The sequence below is a fragment of the Megalobrama amblycephala genome, linkage group LG7 (genome assembly GCF_018812025.1).
Source record: "Megalobrama amblycephala isolate DHTTF-2021 linkage group LG7, ASM1881202v1, whole genome shotgun sequence".
In the NCBI taxonomy this organism is placed as follows: Eukaryota; Metazoa; Chordata; class Actinopteri; order Cypriniformes; family Xenocyprididae; genus Megalobrama; species Megalobrama amblycephala.
Window position 1 is genome coordinate 58,382,594 of NC_063050.1, and position 18,422 is coordinate 58,401,015.

The following is an 18,422-nucleotide window of genomic DNA, read 5'->3' on the forward strand; positions in this document are numbered from 1 at the left end:
CTGTAGAATATGAATCGTTAAAACATTCAAACAAAGCTTTGCCAAGTCATCAAGTTTTTAATTAATTAATGTATATATTGTATTTATTTTATTTTATTTCTTTATGTGCATTTCTACACTACTTTAAATTAAGCTTCAATTACCTATTTTTTTTAACCTTATCTTAAACATTTTTTTTTTTTTTTTACCTTGACTGACTCTGAGAGTGAGAGTGAAAAGAGTCGATGCAAACAGCAGATGGCAGTAATGCTTTACTAAAGTTTCAGATCCAGTGTGAAGAAGAACAGGAGGAAAAGGAAAAGAAAGAATGCAGAAAGAAGAAGCAGGAAGAAGAAGCATATTATGTATTTAAGTATTTGTTTCTCCTCAGTCTTTCAGGTTTTGGAAGCATAAACTCTCTCTCTCTTCTTCAGCAGTATTTCAGTCGTCATGTAACTTCATTATTCAGTCACTGTTAAACTTCTCCGTTTGTCTTCAGCAGGTTTTGTTTATAAATGTCGTCAGTCGGATGGGTGTGGCTCAGTATTAATAGAGAAATCAGATTTAGTTGGAATCTACAACAATATGAAGAACTATTCAGAAATCTCCCTGTTTTTATTAATAATCTGTGGTAAGTGTGTGATTTCTGTTGACTTTGAGCACTTAGCATTAGCTGTTCTTCATTAGCATATCATGAAATTGTTCAAGTTCTCCACTTTTGCAATTGCTGTTTTGTTTACTTAAAGTTTTTTAAAGACACAGACGCTTTTTAAGCACATGTAACAGCACATTCAGTACAAACACCTTCATTCAAAGCAGCATTTTAAAATCTGACAGACAGTCGGAGCAGTTGTTCACTTGTTCACTCATTCTGTAACTGCTGTATAGAGCATGTCAGTTTAGTGACTATATCAGCAAGAGTCAACAACAACTGGAGAAATAGTGGTAACACTTTAATTGAAGGGGTGTGCATAAGACTGACATGACATCTTCATAATCATGACATGACACATGTCATGAATATGAAGGAGGTTTTATGAATGTTTATGACAACTGTCATTAAGTGTCATTTGCTCAATTATGTCATTTTTAATGCAAAGATGACATTGAGATGTCCGAGTTATGACAACTTGACATAAACCAACACATCATAACCTGTCAGTGTCTTTGTCATGACAACTTGACATTACCAAGACAACATAACCTGTCATAAACATGACATAGCAGAGTAATTATCAAACTTAAACTATTTTGGTTTTTAACATTAACATTACATTACATTATTTTGGTAACACTTCAGTATAGGGAACACATATATAAACTATTAACTATGACTTTTCCCTCAATAAACTCCTAATTTACTGCTTCTAAATATAGTTAATTGTTAAGTTTATGTATTGGGTAAGATTAAGAATCTAGAATAAGATCATGCAGAATAAGGCATTAATATGTGCTTATTAAATACTAATAAATAGTCAATATTCTAGTAATATGCATGCTAATAGTAATAAGCAACTAGTTAAAAGACCCTAAAATAAAGTGATACTGTAAGGCCCGCCCAATCTGCCCAATGGCGGTTTCCCACAGGACGGGGAAGGTTTCTTGTGCGTTCCGTCTTTTCAGCGTGGCAAAGTAGTTTAATTCCAAATAATCTTTTATCTGACTCCATGTTATTATGACCTCAAATTTAGTTTAAAATGTCAATTGATTATTGGTCATTTGTATAATAATTTAGCTTTACATTTGAATATTCTATTTAACTCTTTACTCTTATTGTACTTGTTCATTCGGTTCTCAGTGTCGCACAGGGTCCTCGCACTGGCCATTCATTAATATGCGGGCCCACGATCACAAACTCGCCAGTCTTGGTCACTAGACAGAGGTAATTGACTATACTAATAGAGTGCCACTCTCATGCTTGCTTTCTCTAAAAGTATTTGGTTTAGTCCCCCATAGAACTGTATACACTTGAATTAAAGTAACACTAACTCTAGTCAGAGGTCACAACCACTATTTACAGGGAAGTCGACCAATATTACTTCTCTTATAGCAGCTTTGGTTTGGTTATGCCATGGTTTTACCATGTACACTTAGCTAGAGTAACGTTACAATAAACCAGGGGTCATCAACTATATTTGTCCAAGGGCCAGAATTTTTCACTGCAGACACTGTAAGGGCCAGATACTCGTAATATAAAATAAAATTCGAATTGTATCCTAATACTGTATGTTATTATTTGATATACTAATTCTAATTCCAAATTTATGTTATTTTTTACATATTACCTGTACTGCAGCAAGCCACCAGGGGGCGATAGCGATATTTTAGGCTTCATATTTGTGAGGCTTTCAAGCTGTCCATCACTGTCACGCAATTGTGCGCAAATCCCAGGCAAGGAAAATTTTGACATTTGTGAAAAAATGAGCACGTGAAACAATAAAAGATGTTCAATGAGAGAACGCGTTTATCGTCATTCTTGACTGAAGGCAGGCTATGGCACAAGCTACTTTTCAGAAGGCTTTTTGTTTCGTTAGATTAAAAATAAAAAACGGTTCTCATTCCCCCTTGAATAAGGCCGGCGACACACTGGCTGCGTGAGCGACTCAGCTGCGTGGCGTGTCCGTTTTTATTTCGGCTCCCATATTTAACAGGTTGGAGTTTGCACACTGAGACACGCGTCTCAGGCGCGCTCGAGCCACGCAGAAAACGCGTGCATGCTAGAAATAGAACCGACTCGTGTTCCAGCAACGGGAGTGTTCTCTGGCGAGAGCGCAGAACAGCGGAGTTTGTGCATGTCTGAGCTTGTGTTTTGTTGCTTTGACATTGTGGAAAATAGAATAATAGACAAAATGTATTAGCATTTTTACCCGTTATTATCAATCTAAATTAATCTCGTTTTTAATTTAACTTAATTTCGTTTTTCTTTGTTTAAATTTCTGTGTCAATTTGTTAGTCAGACAATTATTAGACTACCTTAAAAGTATTGCTTAATTTAACAGACCTGTGTGTGTGCGTTTTATATCACTAGTGCAGTGTCCGTTCTCGGAGCATAAGCCCTGCCCGCGTGAGGTTCGCCGCTTCTCGCTCGCGCTGCTCTAACTGTAGTTTACTAAAAGTTTATTAATTCTGAATGTGTCGCGTCTCGCGTGTCCATCTATATTGCACCAAATGCGACACTGCACTCCCCTGTGAAGTCGATTGGATGAACGGTTCTCGAAATAATAAAAATGCAAACGGATATACAGACACAGATTCCTGCCTTTATTAGAGAGAAAAATATGTTCAGCCCCTCTCTCCGAAGCTTCGAATAGTCGATGTTCATCAAAAAATGGTATTCGGACCAGCCCTAAACTTTTTCCTCTTACAAGGCTATTCCTGAATTCAGTATTATTCTGGGGGCCGGATGGAAATCTCTGGCGGGCCGGATTTGGCCCGCGGGCCGCCAGTTGACGTTGCATGCAATAAACAGAGGTAAGGCTCACCCTATTTAGGTTGGTCGATCAACATTTGTTGCCTAAACGGAAATTCCCTTTTTAGCCTTTACAGTCTAAGTACACTTGAACTAATGCCAAGCGTTAGTCGGAGCTCTAAAATCACAGTTGGTGTGCCCTATGCTCCACTCAACTGGACTTTAGTCCGTTACTAACCTGACGCAGATTTGCGGTAACAATGGATACATCGTAATCTACTAAAGTCAATAATTTCAGAGTAAATCAGAATAAAGTCAAATGTGACAATTTATTAGTCAGGTAAATGTATCATGCCAATTACATAATCAATTCAAAGATGATCAGTACAAAACATCAAATGCTCAGAAATAGAGTAAGATGCATACCTGACATACATATTGCTGAGTGTCCAGACACTCAGCAATATGGGCTCCATCTGAATACAGAGGCGCCCCGAGCCTTTTGCAACATTTCTTTAAATACTCAGACCAACCAAAACATCCCCCGATGTGGGGCATGAACTAACAATCAGAATTTGCATTGACTAGGGTCACAGACCTCAGGGGTTCGCACCTTGCTGTGGAACAGGAGGTAATTTGGATGAAAGACCCTGGGAAAGGGACACACCCATGGTTGCAACCAAAGTATCCCTAAACTCTTAAAACCATTAATACCTTTGGTTTACTTTCATGTAGACAAGACCATTGTACCAGTTGCACTGAGACATTTCAAATGATACCAAACATGACTGTTAATTCATTTGCATTGACAGAACATTATAATTTGTATATAATCTTTTTAAGTGAACTGAGTGATGGGAAGAATGTGTAAAGGGAAGGAAGTGGGGGAGAAGGAGCAAATGCGAAGGAAGGACAGGATGGAAAGAAGCTTTCCTGCAACCTCACGCTGTGGGGTGTGGAGACAAATGGCTGTATGCGTTTGTGCTGTCCATATCTCAGGAGATCAAAGTATCTGAAGATCTGTTGATCTTACATTACCATTATTTTATAACAGTGTCATTTTTTTAAGAAGTTTGAAATGGTCTATTATCTGACCTTCTGTTGGAAGAAACTAAAAAAAAAAAATGAAATTAAAAATATTCATGACGCTGTTATAAAATTATTTGTCAGAGTATTGTCACTTAACGACATTTTAATGACAAGTTCAATTTGTACCACTGTACTTGAGCTCAAGATACATATTGATGACACTATTATAATGGCCTCATGACAGCCAATGTCAAAACCAACCACATGACAGTTTAATGTAATGTTAACCCATAAAGCTAAATAATGTCAAGTTGTCATGACAAAGACACTGACAGGTTATGATGTGTTGGTTTATGTCAAGTTGTCATAACTCGGACATCTCAAACAATGTCATCTGCATTAAAAATGACATAATTGAGCAAATGACACTTAATGACAGTTGTCATAAACATGCATAAGACCTCCTTCATATTCATGACACGTGTCATGTCATAATTATGAAGGTGTCATGTCAGTCTTATGCACACCCCTTCAAGTAAAGTGTTACCGAAATATCATATTCACACATGGAAATATGATCCTAAAATAAGTATTTAAATGTTTTAGAAAACAAAATAAAAACACTGAACCATGTTTCTCTGTCAAAATATCTATAATGTTTTTGTCTGTTAGCTCTTTTGTCTTGATTCTTGATGTGAGTTTAATCTCTAATTGACTGTTTGTTCTGCAGTGTTTGGAGATGAGGAAGATGGAGTGAAGAGAGAGTCAGTGAATGAGGGAGATTCTGTCACTCTAGACACTCGTTTAAGAGAGAAATTTAATCATATAAAGTGGAGGTTTGGAGATTCAGGCTCAATCATTGCTGAATCTGATAGATATGAGCCCTCATATCGTAAAGATGAGCGATTCAGAGACAGACTGAAGCTGAATCATCAGACTGGATCTCTGACCATCAACAACATGAGAATCACAGACACTGGAGTTTATGAAATAGAGATCAGTCACGGCACTGGGACCTCAACTGTGACATTCATTGTTACTGTCCATGGTGAGAATACTTTTTTACTTTTCAGAAATGTAGATATTTTCATATTTGTTTTGTTTTAGGAATTAAACCAGATTCAATGTTCAACAAGCAAATATTCATTATTTATGGAGCCTTTCCTCATTTTTCAGAAGTAGTTTGGTAAACTTCTATAGTGGTGAATGGATAATATATTGCGTTCCCATTTGCTCCAATAGCAAAAGAACAAAATCTTGAGCTTCTGTGAAAGTTTTGATGACTTTCCAAAGAGGAAAAACACATTGAGAGCTTGATTATAAAGACTTTCTGTCACTCCATTAGAATTCATCACAGTAAAGCTGCTTTAAATCATTTATATTGTATAAATCACTATAAAAATGAATTGATTTGACTAACATAAGATCATATCAGATCTCATATTACTTTGACTGTTCTGTATGTGAGTTTATCAGAGTAGATTATGATCAGAGTAATATCTGTACAGTAACATCAGCAGCAGTGTTTATGAGTTTAATCTCTGATTGATTGTTTGTGTTTGTTCTGCAGTGTTTGGAGCTGATGGAGATGGAGTGAAGAGAGTGTCAGTGATGGAGGGAGATTCTGTCACTCTAGGCCCTCGTTTAAGAGAGAAATTTAATCTAATACAGTGGAGGCTTGGAGATTCAGAGTCAATCATTGCTGAAATTGATGGAAATAAGATCTCATATACTGATGATGAGAGATTCAGAGACAGACTGAAGCTGAATGATCAGACTGGATCTCTGACCATCAACAACATGAGAATCACAGACTCTGGAGTTTATCATCTAGAGATCAATTACAACACTGGGACCTCAAATCAGAAATTCAATGTTACTGTCTATGGTGAGGACACTTTTTTACTTTTCAGAATAAATAGTTTTAAATGTGTTTTTGTTTTATAAATTAAACTGAATTAAACTGAGTTTTAAAGTGCAGCAAATACAGTTATAATGTGTTCATCAGTCTTACAGTGTTGTAGTTTCTCAATATCACAGTCATGCTGTTGTTCTGTATATAATCACAACTGTGATTGGGCCGCAGGTGATCACATGACTGATATTCAGAACAACCCATTTTGATTTTATACCACAGTACTATAAAAATGAACAGTGATTGACTTACATTTGATTTCACACACATTACGAGCAGATATTTTTAGTTTCATGCCACCAGTAGTTATAACTCCAAAACAAGTCAAAGCAGGATCAGTCGTTCTGTAGAATAAGGAAATGAAATTGAACATAGACAGGTTTATGATAAACGTTCCTGTGCTGTTATATGAAATAAGATCCTCGTGGCCAATCAGAGTAGTTTATGATAGATATTCATTGCTACTGTAAGTATTTTAAAGTAATGATTGTTTATCAGATGTCTGTGAAAACTAATGACTGTCTTTATCATTACAGGATCATCTGTTACAGAACTGTCTCATGGTCCTGTAGTAGCAATAGCTTTTGTCGTTCTGCTGGTGTTATCTGGTGTTTTATACTATTACTATAAGATCTCTAAACGACGAAGGCAAAATGGTGAGTATTACAGCTGATACAGCAAGAGAAAATAATGAGCTTTATTGTGCTGAAGTGGATCATGGTCAAAATCACTTCTCATTCTGACGTCTGAACAGCAACTGAACCTCTTAAATACCAGATACAACATGCTGCTACAGCCTTAAATATCTATGGGTACACATGCGTCATGTGACAAAACATACATCATCAAATACCTCAATTTTTACAGTCCACATCACAACATGAAAACTGTTTTCAAATTCTTCCATTTAAAAAACAAACAAACAAAAAACAGTCTCATCTTTACGACAGTAAAGATGAGAAAGAAAAAACACTCACAGTTCTTGAATGGAAAACGTTCAGATAATATTAAATACTGAAAGCACTATGTGTTTATTTCTTGTAATATGTTTCTTTGCTCCTCTTTATTATTTGCTACTTGCTTGTATGTTTTGAAGTTATTTAGGCTGTTTAAAATTCTTTAAAAAAACAATTGTTTTAATTTAGTATTTTTTTTCAATTTGTAATTATTTTAAAAAGTAGGCTACTTTTAATTACTTATGTAAGTATATGTAAATGTAAGGATTTACAGTTTTTCAAGTCGGTAAACTAATTAATTAATAAGTTAAAAAAAAGTAGATCAAGAATCATTTTGGAATCGGATCGTGACTCCCAGAAACGGAATCGGTTCGGATTGTGACTAAAGATTCCCACCCCCTACTTCTTTTCTCAGAACTGTGCGAAATAAACTTGCAATTGTGAGATATAAGGTCCGTAAAAGAATGGATATGTGTGCAGACACATCAGGCCCCATCATACACCCCGCGCAATGTGATGCCAGCCGTGACTCAAGTGTTTTCTGCTAGTTTCAGCTTGACGCAGTTATCATTTTCATGTCCAGCACCATGTTGTTTAAATAGCTAATGCACTCTCGCCCATCTGTTCACCCATGACACTGGTTTGAAACGAGGTGTGTTCAGGTGCATTGTTGGCGTGTTGCTATTTTGAGGCAACTGAAACGACTGCGCCATTGACCAACTGAAACCTGATCTAAAGTCAATGATGCAGTATTTTTGTTATTTAAAGAGCGTGTTAGTAATATGAGCCTATATGCGGGTGCACAACTCACTCTGATTGTTACACACACAAACATGACAGATACAGTGGGTACGGAAAGTATTCAGACCCCCTTAAATTTTTCACTCTTTGTTATATTGCAGCCATTTGCTAAAATCATTTAAGTTCATTTTTTTCCTCATTAATGTACACACAGCACCCCTTATTGACAGAAAAACACAGAATTGTTGACATTTTTGCAGATTTATTAAAAAGAAAAACTGAAATATCACATGGTCCTAAGTATTCAGACCCTTTGCTCAGTATTTAGTAGAAGCACCCTTTTGATCTAATACAGCCTTGAGTCTTTTTGGGAAAGATGCAACAAGTTTTTCACACCTGGATTTGGGGATCCTCTGCCATTCCTCCTTGCAGATCCTCTCCAGTTCTGTCAGGTTGGATGGTAAACGTTGGTGGACAGCCATTTTTAGGTCTCTCCAGAGATGCTCAATTGGGTTTAAGTCAGGGCTCTGGCTGGGCCATTCAAGAACAGTCACGGAGTTGTTGTGAAGCCACTCCTTCGTTATTTTAGCTGTGTGTTTAGGGTCATTGTCTTGTTGGAAGGTAAACCTTCGGCCCAGTCTGAGGTCCTGAGCACTCTGGAGAAGGTTTTCGTCCAGGATATCCCTGTACTTGACCTCATTCATCTTTCCCTCGATTGCAACCAGTCGTCCTGTCCCTGCAGCTGAAAAACACCCCCACAGCATGATGCTGCCACCACCATGCTTCACTGTTGGGACTGTATTGGACAGGTGATGAGCAGTTCCTGGTTTTCTCCACACATACCGCTTAGAATTAAGGCCAAAAAGTTCTATCTTGGTCTCATCAGACCAGAGAATCTTATTTCTCACCATCTTGGCAAACTCTATGCAGGCTTTCATGTGTCTTGCACTGAGGAGAGGCTTCCGTCGGGCCACTCTGCCATAAAGCCCCGACTGGTGGAGGGCTGCAGTGATGGTTGACTTTCTACAACTTTCTCCCATCTCCCGACTGCATCTCTGGAGCTCAGCCACAGTGATCTTTGGGTTCTTCTTTACCTCTCTCACCAAGGCTCTTCTGCCCCGATAGCTCAGTTTGGCCGGACGGCCAGCTCTAGGAAGGGTTCTGGTCGTCCCAAACGTCTTCCATTTAAGGATTATGGAGGCCACTGTGCTCTTAGGATCCTTAAGTGCAGCAGAAATGTTTTTGTAACCTTGGCCAGATCTGTGCCTTGCCACAATTCTGTCTCTGAGCTCTTCAGGCAGTTCCTTTGACCTCATGATTCTCATTTGCTCTGACATGCACTGTGAGCTGTAAGGTCTTATATAGACAGGTGTGTGGCTTTCCTAATCAAGTCCAATCAGTAAAATCAAACATAGTTGGACTCAAATGAAGGTGTAGAAACATCTCAAGGATGATCAGAAGAAATGGACAGCACCTGAGTTAAATATAAGAGTATCACAGCAAAGGATCTGAATACTTAGGACCTTGTGATATTTCAGTTTTTCTTTTTTTAATAAATCTGCAAAAATGTCAACAATTCTGTGTTTTTCTGTCAATATGGGGTGCTGTGTGTACATTAATGAGGAAAAAAATGAACTTAAATGATTTTAGCAAATGGCTGCAATATAACAAAGAGTGAAAAATTTAAGGGGGTCTGAATACTTTCCGTACCCACTGTATAAGAAATAAAAGGATTACAATTTAAAAAACTATTGTGTACATAAAGATAAAATGTCAATGGATAATCATTGCATATATCAGAATTTGGCTAATTATTTGACCAATCATGGAAATACACACATGTATGTAAACTGTCAGGTTGTATTCCGCCGTGTAAATAGCGAATCCACCATAGTGCAAGCGCACCTGGATTTTAAAGGGAATAGGAGATGAGACTCTGATTGGTTTATTGCACGGTACACCCAAAACATACCAATGACTGATTAGGAGAATAGGGACAAACCTTTTAGACCATGTGCCGACCACATTTTCCATAATTAAACTAGCAAAAGTGGATTTGGACATGCCCTAAGTGCAGCTGTGCTGTGTGCTTCAGACCATGAGCTTAGATTGTTAAAATATGGCCCATAGAGTTTCTTTACAAAGTGATGTTGCCATCTACTGGCCTGGCAGCATAATACTGCGTTTTTAGTCATTTTTGTGCATTTGTGTGAACAGTGATCATTCTGACAGTATTGTTATCTGTACAAAAGAAACACTTTTTCGTTTTCATCATTGTCGCATAAATGTACCGTTAGTTTGCTCCTTTTCCTAGAACCTGACTTTTTCATGGTTTTGTTGATATTTCTGTGGAATTTGCAATTTATGTCTACCAGAACTGATGTTAAATGTATATAAACAACTTTAATTAACTTTTATTTTGAAAAAGTAATTCACATTATGATATGATTATTAGAATCGTGAAGATTCACACAGTTCTTCTGTGTTGATGTTCATCTACAAACTCACTTATAATCTTCTAATAATAATAATAATAATAATAATAATGTTTTATTTATTTAGCACCTTTCAAGAACCCAAGGATGCTTTACATGAAGTTGCTCAATAACATGAATACATATACAAGTATACAGTCAGTATACAACACATAATCAACCAGATGGAACAGACAAAGAAAGTTAATCTACATTAAGCTGGAAAATTGGGACAGACAATCAATTAACAAAAGTGAATAAGTGAGTTTTGATAGCAGTTTTAAAGGTCTGAAGAGAAGAGACATCAGAAAGGTCTTGTGGTAGTTTGTTCCAGAGCTTAGAAGCTGATATGCTGAAAGCCCTACCACCCACACTAGATAGACGGAGTTTGGGTACTGCAAACAAGTTTTCAGAGCTCGATCTCAGAGTACGGGCAGGGAAATAGGAGATAATCAATTCGCAGAGATAGGAACATGCTAAACCATGATGAGCCTTGAAAACTAGAGTAAGAATCTTTAACTGGATGCGGTAACTAACAGGGAGCCAATGTAGTTGCTGTAAGACAGGGGTGAGGTGAGCTGATTTTTTGGTAAAAGTGAGGACCCGAGCAGCTGAATTCTGAATGAACTGCAAACGGTTTATGACTTTTTTTGGGTAGACCATAAAAAAAGGAGTTGCAATAATCAAGACGGGAAGTTATAAAAGCTTGAACAACAGTTTCTGCATCTTTGAGATTTCGTGAGGGTCTTAAGCGGACAATGTTCCGAAGATGGAAGAAAAAGGACTTGACAAGCTGATTGATGTGGGAATCAAACAACACACTGAGGTTTTGTCTGGGTTGAACCAGAACACGTCAATGTTAATAGAAAAGTCATGTTGGGTGAGATCAAGGGATTTAGGGCCATATTCAACTTCAAGTAGTTTTTAGCCATCTATATTTTGAGATTGTGTAAGCAAGATGTTAAAGAAGAGGGAGGAAAAACAGAATTAGGTTGTACAGTAAAATAAATTTGTGTGTCATCAGCATAACTGTGAAAATTAAAGCCATGGCGCCGGATGATCTGACCTAGGGGAAGTTTGTAGATTAAGAATAAAAGTGGACCAAGGACAGATCCTTGAGGCACTCCACGGGAGAAGGTGACAGAATGAGAATTAAATTTGTAAATGCTAATGAACTGTTGCCTGTCTGTGACATATGAACTTAGCCATTGTAAAGCTGTTTCTGAAATGCTGATCGCAGACAAACGGGACAGAAGTACAGAGTGGCAGACTATATCAAAAGCTGAACTCGGGTCCAAAAGGACCAGAAGGCTGAGGACACCAGAGTCAGAGGCGAGGAGGAGGTTGTTCACCACTTTGAGAAGAGCAGTCTCTGTACTGTGGAGGGAGCTATTTTTAGTCCAGGTGGTTCATAACCAGTCATAAGGGAACTATTTATCGTGTGAGGGAAGGGAGAAAGTTTTTGAGTAGATGTGTTGGTAAAGGATCTAATTGGCAGGTGGAGGAGTTAGAGCTCATAATCAGCTGTTCAAACACAGATGTATTGTTGAGAGTAAAGGTAGAGATTGGGTAGGCCAAGGTATCTGGAAAGTAGAAGTTTCTGAAGCAATAAAAGAAGAAAAAGATTGATGGATATTGTCAATTTTGTTTGTAAGAAAAAAAAAAGTCAGAAGAACCATTAAGAAGTGGAGATGGTGGTTTAACAAGTTTTTGTTTGATCTCAGAAAAAAAGGGTCCTGGGTTTACACTTTGCTCTGTTTATAATATTAGATAAGTTAGACTAATGTCTCTGTTTCTGTGTTTCTGTGACAGATGAAGAGAAGACTGAATCCGCTAAAGAGGGAGAATCTGTCGCTCTAAAGACTGATACTGAAAAACAGACAGATGAAGAGAAACTGGAGCTGGATCATCAATCTAGATCTCTGAAAAACACAGACTCTGGAGATTCAGATCTATAGATCGAACCCTGTAGCGAAGGTACAGACAACTTTATTATTACTTTTCAAGTCTTGAGAAGAGATACGATTGCTTTGATAATGAACAGATTTAATTTAGACTTTTATTCACACATAAACTCACATACAGTGCACAGCATAAATCACTACACCCCCTTTGAAAATGAAGATTTTTATCTTAATTTAAGATTTCTGAGGTGTTTCAAAAATGAATTCAACTAAATCTAATTGTGTGGCCCATTTCTTCTAGACTATAACTGGACTATAAATGATCTGCACATCTTCTCTTTGTAATTTCTATGATTGTCTCTGTATTTTCCTTTCAGGTTCCACAGGAAAACATCCAATTGAGTCTTTAGAGATTCAACTGTTGAGTGAAGAAGATCCGGATAGAGCAAGAGTTTTGTACGTTAAGGACGCCCACAACTTAGTGCATCATGAAAACATTTAGTTGATGGCGCTATGGAGCCATGTGCTTTTTAATCTATTTGAATAGGCTTAATGTTACATATCAGCTCGGAAAATACACTAATTTGATTAGAAACACCAGTTACTATCCTTTAAGTCAGGAGTGACTTCCATGTTCAGGAAAAAGACACCCAGTGCTCAAAATAGGTACTGCAGTCCAAATTCAAAATATTGTTTGGCCCGCCTCCTCGTTCAAAGACGCGAGTTGCCAGTAACAAGAGGGAGCGCAATTCACAATGAAAGCTGAGGAGACTTACACACTGTAAGCTGATGAGTTGATTTATCTGTTTTAATATGCTGTCGTTCATAGAGATTTTTAGATGGATTCAGAGGCTTTTTAGGTCAAGTAGAATCTGCGATTCTCTGACCCAGTTTGTTTGTTGGTTTCCATGGTTGCAATGCGCGGTGTTTTCCGCCAACTCGCAACCTGTGATCAGGGCCGTCTGAAGGAATTTGGGGGCCCCAAGCAAAATGGACATGGAGGCCCCCTGACCCCCGCACGCACGCAAAGCCTACAGGAACCACAGCATAGCCATACAGTTTAAGTTCACCCACACTTTATATAAATAAAAAAGGTTTACAGTGCAAATACTGCTGTTGCATATACTGTGCATAAATAAAAAAGGTTTACAGTGCAAAGGGAATGGGATACTGCTTAAAAATACTGCTTGAAAAAATATTTGAAATTTGAACATTTTCAACAATTGAACATTTGCAAAAAACAGCACTATGGCAGCACACACTTATCAGTTTAAACTCTGGGCTGTGCAGGATATCAGCTATAATTAAGGAGCTTGTGGTACCTTGTGCTATAGAGGAAACTTCAGCACTGAGAAGTGATGCATCTGTTGATGTTGAGGATGAAGTTGATGGTGTAGCTGGGAAAATAATTGAAAAAAAAAACTGAAATTACCTGTGAAGTACGTTTAACCATTTCACTGTTAGCATATTGAAAGAGGTCACTATTAACAGCTCAGCTCAGTGAGAGAAATTCACTCTACCTTCATCAGTGGAGGTATCCTTAGGAAAAGCCTGAGGGCTGAGAAATTTAAGCAAAGCACCTTGAGGGAGAAAGAAAAGATGGTAACACTTTATAATAACAATCATTAATAGATGGTAAATTGATAGTTAATTAATCTTTAGTTAATTGTCATTTAACTGTTAGCAAACAGTATTTTTACTTATTATAAAGTTTACCAAAAACTTAAAGATATCTTAGCATTTCCATATTTTGATATTAGAAGGGAAGGGATGCAGGCAGCTGCTTACCAATGCTTAAAAACATCCCAAGCTAATGTTTGATGCACAGAATTTATTGTGTGGTTTTCCTAACCCCCATTTGGAAAATAGATTATCACAGTGGAATAGTATAGCATGCTATTTGCTATGCCACTTTCATCAAAACCTATTACAAAGCTACAGCAATGTCATGTCATTAAATACGATAAACAGTGATTCTGGAACAGATCTGGGTCTTCCTTATCCCGTTAAAAAACATTACAGTAACCATATTCTGTCCGTTCGAAAAAAAGTTGCACTAACTGTTTGTTACAAGCAGCATTTGCCGTCAGGCAGGTAGCTAACATAAACATATTTTTGCTAGCCTACCTGCTGCAAAATTACACCATTTGTACAAGACTGACAAGTAGAGCTATTTTATCCAGTGTAATTTATCACTTACCACTATCTTGTTTTTTCTTATCCTCCTCTTCCTTTCTCTTCTTTCTCTTCTGGCTTCCTGAAGCATAATTCCGCTTCATGACTGCCGAGGAGGTTTTGTATTTTGCCGGCAGCAGAGATCACGTGGTTGGCTGGCTGCTGTCAGCGACTACTGAAAGGGGCCCCCTTGAGGGGGGATCCCGATAACAGTGTCATTGCACTTTACTGCATTGACGATCAAAGGGGCACTCACACAGTGTCGTTGCATTTTAATCTTAACCAGTCGTTGTCTTGGGGCCCCAGGCCAGCTCGGGGTTCCAAGCAATTGCTTGGTTTGCTTGCCTTGTCGCGACGGGCCTGCCTGTGATGTCGAAATACTATTGGATAATCTGGCAGAATGCGGTTTTGCACAGACCAAAACAAAGACAGACATTCCGACACGGAACGCACATTTTCAAAGTAGAATAAAAAAAGAGGCTGTAGCATTGTTTTTCTGAGAAACAATTAGGTGAACTTAGAATGTTTCCTAAATATCTGCAAACATATCATGGTATTGTTATGCTTCATTAAAGTAAAAATCTTACATAGAGCCCCTTTAAAGGCTAGATTTTTTTTTTTTTTTTTTCCAGGCTGGCGATCCAAATGAGCCACACAGCTACACTACAGTATAATAGCTAACTGTGTGAGTTAATGTGACTAACCTCTGTAGATGTGATGTCTCGTATAATTTAATGTTGTCGTTCCTGTGCCTTTTAATTGTTTTCGCACTTTCTGTGGATCTTTCCGATCTGACGTTCATAAACCCAATAGAGAGAACATGTGGCACGGTGACTCCTGTCATGTTTCATGGGACTCTTACGATATTTTGGAGTTATACACGGACACACATAATCAACTCTCAACTTTGTTTTGAGAGTAATGCATTGATTGTCCAAAATGTATAGGCCCTATTGTGATTTTTATTTTTTTATTTTTTATTTTTTTATTTTTTTATTTTTTTTTATTTTTTTTGTATTCTTATAGAGACATTCCTTTTGGGTTTTATATTAATGACAAGAATGTAATCAAAGCAAGTTTTTGTATAAACCTTCTTTTATTTATTGCAAAGTTTTATACCCATACATGTAAATATGCAAAAAGTAAACCCTGCTTTAACTGCAAAAAAGATCTTCCATTTCTTTTTTTTCTTCTTCTTTTGTTTTATATAAATTCTCTTGTTGACTATTGTGCCATAACTAACTTTATTGTCTAAAAGATTGTTTGTGATATTGTATCTTCTGTTTGTTAAAATTGCAATATTCAGGATTGGTCAACTGGAGTTCCTACATTTGAGTTTAAATGTGAATGTGTTTTTCTGTGTGTGAGAGTCTTGTGATGGACTGTTTCTCTGCCTTCGGCTCGAGATGCTGGGACAGACTCCAGCGTCCCTACAACACTACAGAGGACAAGCCGTTTGGAGAATGGATGAATCTAAATGTAAAGTGAGTTTATATTCACTCTGAAGCACTTGACTGATGAACTCGACCTTACTGCACTTCTACCAAAATGTATTTTTGCTAATTTGTTCAATAGTAGTTCTTAAAGAACCTTTGAAGTATTAACTTGTATGCATTATCTCCTCTATAAGCTGTTTGAATAAAATGTTCATAAACATATTGATCTATGATCTTTCTGTTTGATTATTAATGTCTTCTAGTGCAGTGGTTCTCAAACCTGTCCTGGGGACCCCCCACCACTGCACATTTTGCATGTCTCCATCATCTAACACACCCAATTCAACTCTTGCAGTCTCTACTAATTAGCTGATAACTTGAATCAGGTGTGTTAGATGAGGGTGACATGCAAAATGTGCAGTGGTGGGGGGTCCCCAGGACAGGTTTGAGAACCACTGTTCTAGTGGACAGAATTAAAGGGCATCTATTATGTTCATTTTCTCAAGATGTAATATCAGTCTCTGGTGTCCTCAGAATGTGTCTGTGAAGTTTCAGCTCAAAATACCTCACAGATCATTTATAAATCCATGTTGTAAATACCCATTTCTGACTGGTTGTTTTCGTGCATGTGCCTTTAAATGCAAATGAGCTGCTGTGCCCCGCCCCCTCTCCACATCACAGCTCTTGCTTCAATCGGTTTTAACAAACGCTGAATCATGCTATCACCATGTCAGCAACTTGCAGAAACGTTAGTAATGTGTTAGAAATCATTCTTTGAGTAAAATCTTCAAACTTCAAGCTTTACATTACTTACAGGGTTAGTTCACCTAAAAATTAAAATTCTGTCATTAATTACTCACCCTCATGTCGTTCCACACCCGTAAGACCTTCATTCATCTTCAGAACACAAATTAAGATATTTTTGATGAAATCTGAAAGGTATATCAAGGTCCAGAAAGGAACTAAAGACATCGTTAAAACAGTCATGTGACTGCAGTGGATCAACCTTAAAGTACACATGAAATCAAAATTGACTTATTTATTTTGTTAGCTCAAATTGCTAGTTTTGTGGTGAACAATTCATTCATGCAAGTCAATCCCAGATGAGAAATATGGGTCTTATCTAGTGAAACCATCGCTCATTTTCTGAAAAAAATTGAACATTATATAAGTTTTAACCTTAAATGCTCATCATGAACTAGCTCTCTTCTTCTTCTCCTCTATTTGAATTCCGGCAGTGTAGACACTGCTAAGCGTATTACTGCCCTCCACAGGCCAAAGTTTGAACTAATTGTTATATACTATTGAACTAGCATATTGCATATAAAAATTAGTTCAAACTTTGACCTGTGGAGGGCAGTATTACGCTTAGCAGAGTATACACTGCTGGAATTCTAATAGAGAAGAAGAACAGAGCTAGTTCAAAATGAGCATTTCTGGTTAAAACGTATATAATTTTCAATTTTTTTTCAGAAAATGAGCGATGGTTTCACTAGACAAGACCCTTATTTCTCATCTGGGATTGTGTTTAACAATTTGAAGCTGCAGTGAAACTAATTTTGACCTTCAACTGTTTGGTGCCCATTGAAGTCTACTATAAGGAGAATAATCCTGGAATGTTTTCATCAAAAACTTTAATTTCTTTTCGACTGAAGAAAGAAAGACATGGACATCTTGGATGACATGGGGGTGAGTAAATTATCAGAAAAAGTTTATTTTAAAAGTGGACTAATCCTTTAATTACTTGAGGACTGTGTGTTGCAGGCCCCGCCTCCAGAGACCCGTCAGACAGATTACTGTCCCTGTGAAAACAGGATAAAATAAAAAGACAGAGAGAGTCGTGTCAGCTCCTTCACTGCTCCTCTGTTGGTGTGAGGAAGCATGCGCAGTTCACCAGTCCATTCGCGACTCCCGGGCAAGAATATCAAAATAAGAGTCCTTTTTTTCTGTCCATATAAACCAATATACATTTGACAGTTTGCACACTGCATAAAAAAATAAGATAATCATTGAACTTATATACAGATTTCACAGAAAAATAAAAAACACAAATGTATACATACTTTGTGTGTATCACACTCTCCCTGACAAAATAAGAAAAGCTCCAGTGATCAACCTCCTACCTCCTATATGTGCAATCAACACACAGACACAGTGAAATTGTAAGGTAAGTATGTGTGAGGAGTGTATGAATTGGTATAACCAATTTGTGGTAGGCAACTATTTATACCCCAAACAGGTATGTGTGTGATTGGGTAAGCTGTCACTGCATTAAGTGTTGGGTATGGCTGTAACACAGGCTGACCAAAGGTGTCATAAGTGTAAATCTGTCTTGGCCTTTTCTCCCTCGTAGACCTTCTTACTGCAGCTTCACTCCCTTCACTTGGACTTGCTACTCTCTCTG

At 37.5% G+C, this 18,422-nt stretch overlaps 1 protein-coding gene across 5 annotated transcripts in view; it reads left to right on the plus strand.

Annotated features, from left to right (window-relative positions):
• The first annotated feature begins 256 nt into the window (after positions 1-256).
• LOC125273065 overlaps positions 257-18,422 on the plus strand; it is a 49,311-nt gene continuing 31,145 nt past the window's right edge. Inside the window, exons 1-8 of one of the 5 annotated variants that reach the window (XR_007186000.1) lie at positions 257-344; positions 479-610; positions 5,148-5,465; positions 5,988-6,305; positions 6,869-6,988; positions 12,316-12,480; positions 12,785-12,863; positions 15,215-16,240. Coding sequence is in view for 2 of the 5 variants with exons in the window: in XM_048198325.1 (XP_048054282.1) it covers positions 308-344; positions 479-610; positions 5,148-5,465; positions 5,988-6,305; positions 6,869-6,988; positions 12,316-12,461 (1,071 nt within the window). In the remaining 3 variants the exon portion in view is untranslated. Of the gene's footprint in view, positions 345-478; positions 611-5,147; positions 5,466-5,987; positions 6,306-6,868; positions 6,989-12,315; positions 12,481-12,784; positions 15,072-15,214; positions 16,241-18,422 lie in introns of those variants that run through there. The other 4 variants (XR_007185999.1, XR_007186001.1, XM_048198325.1 and 1 more) reach the window with 4 other exon arrangements.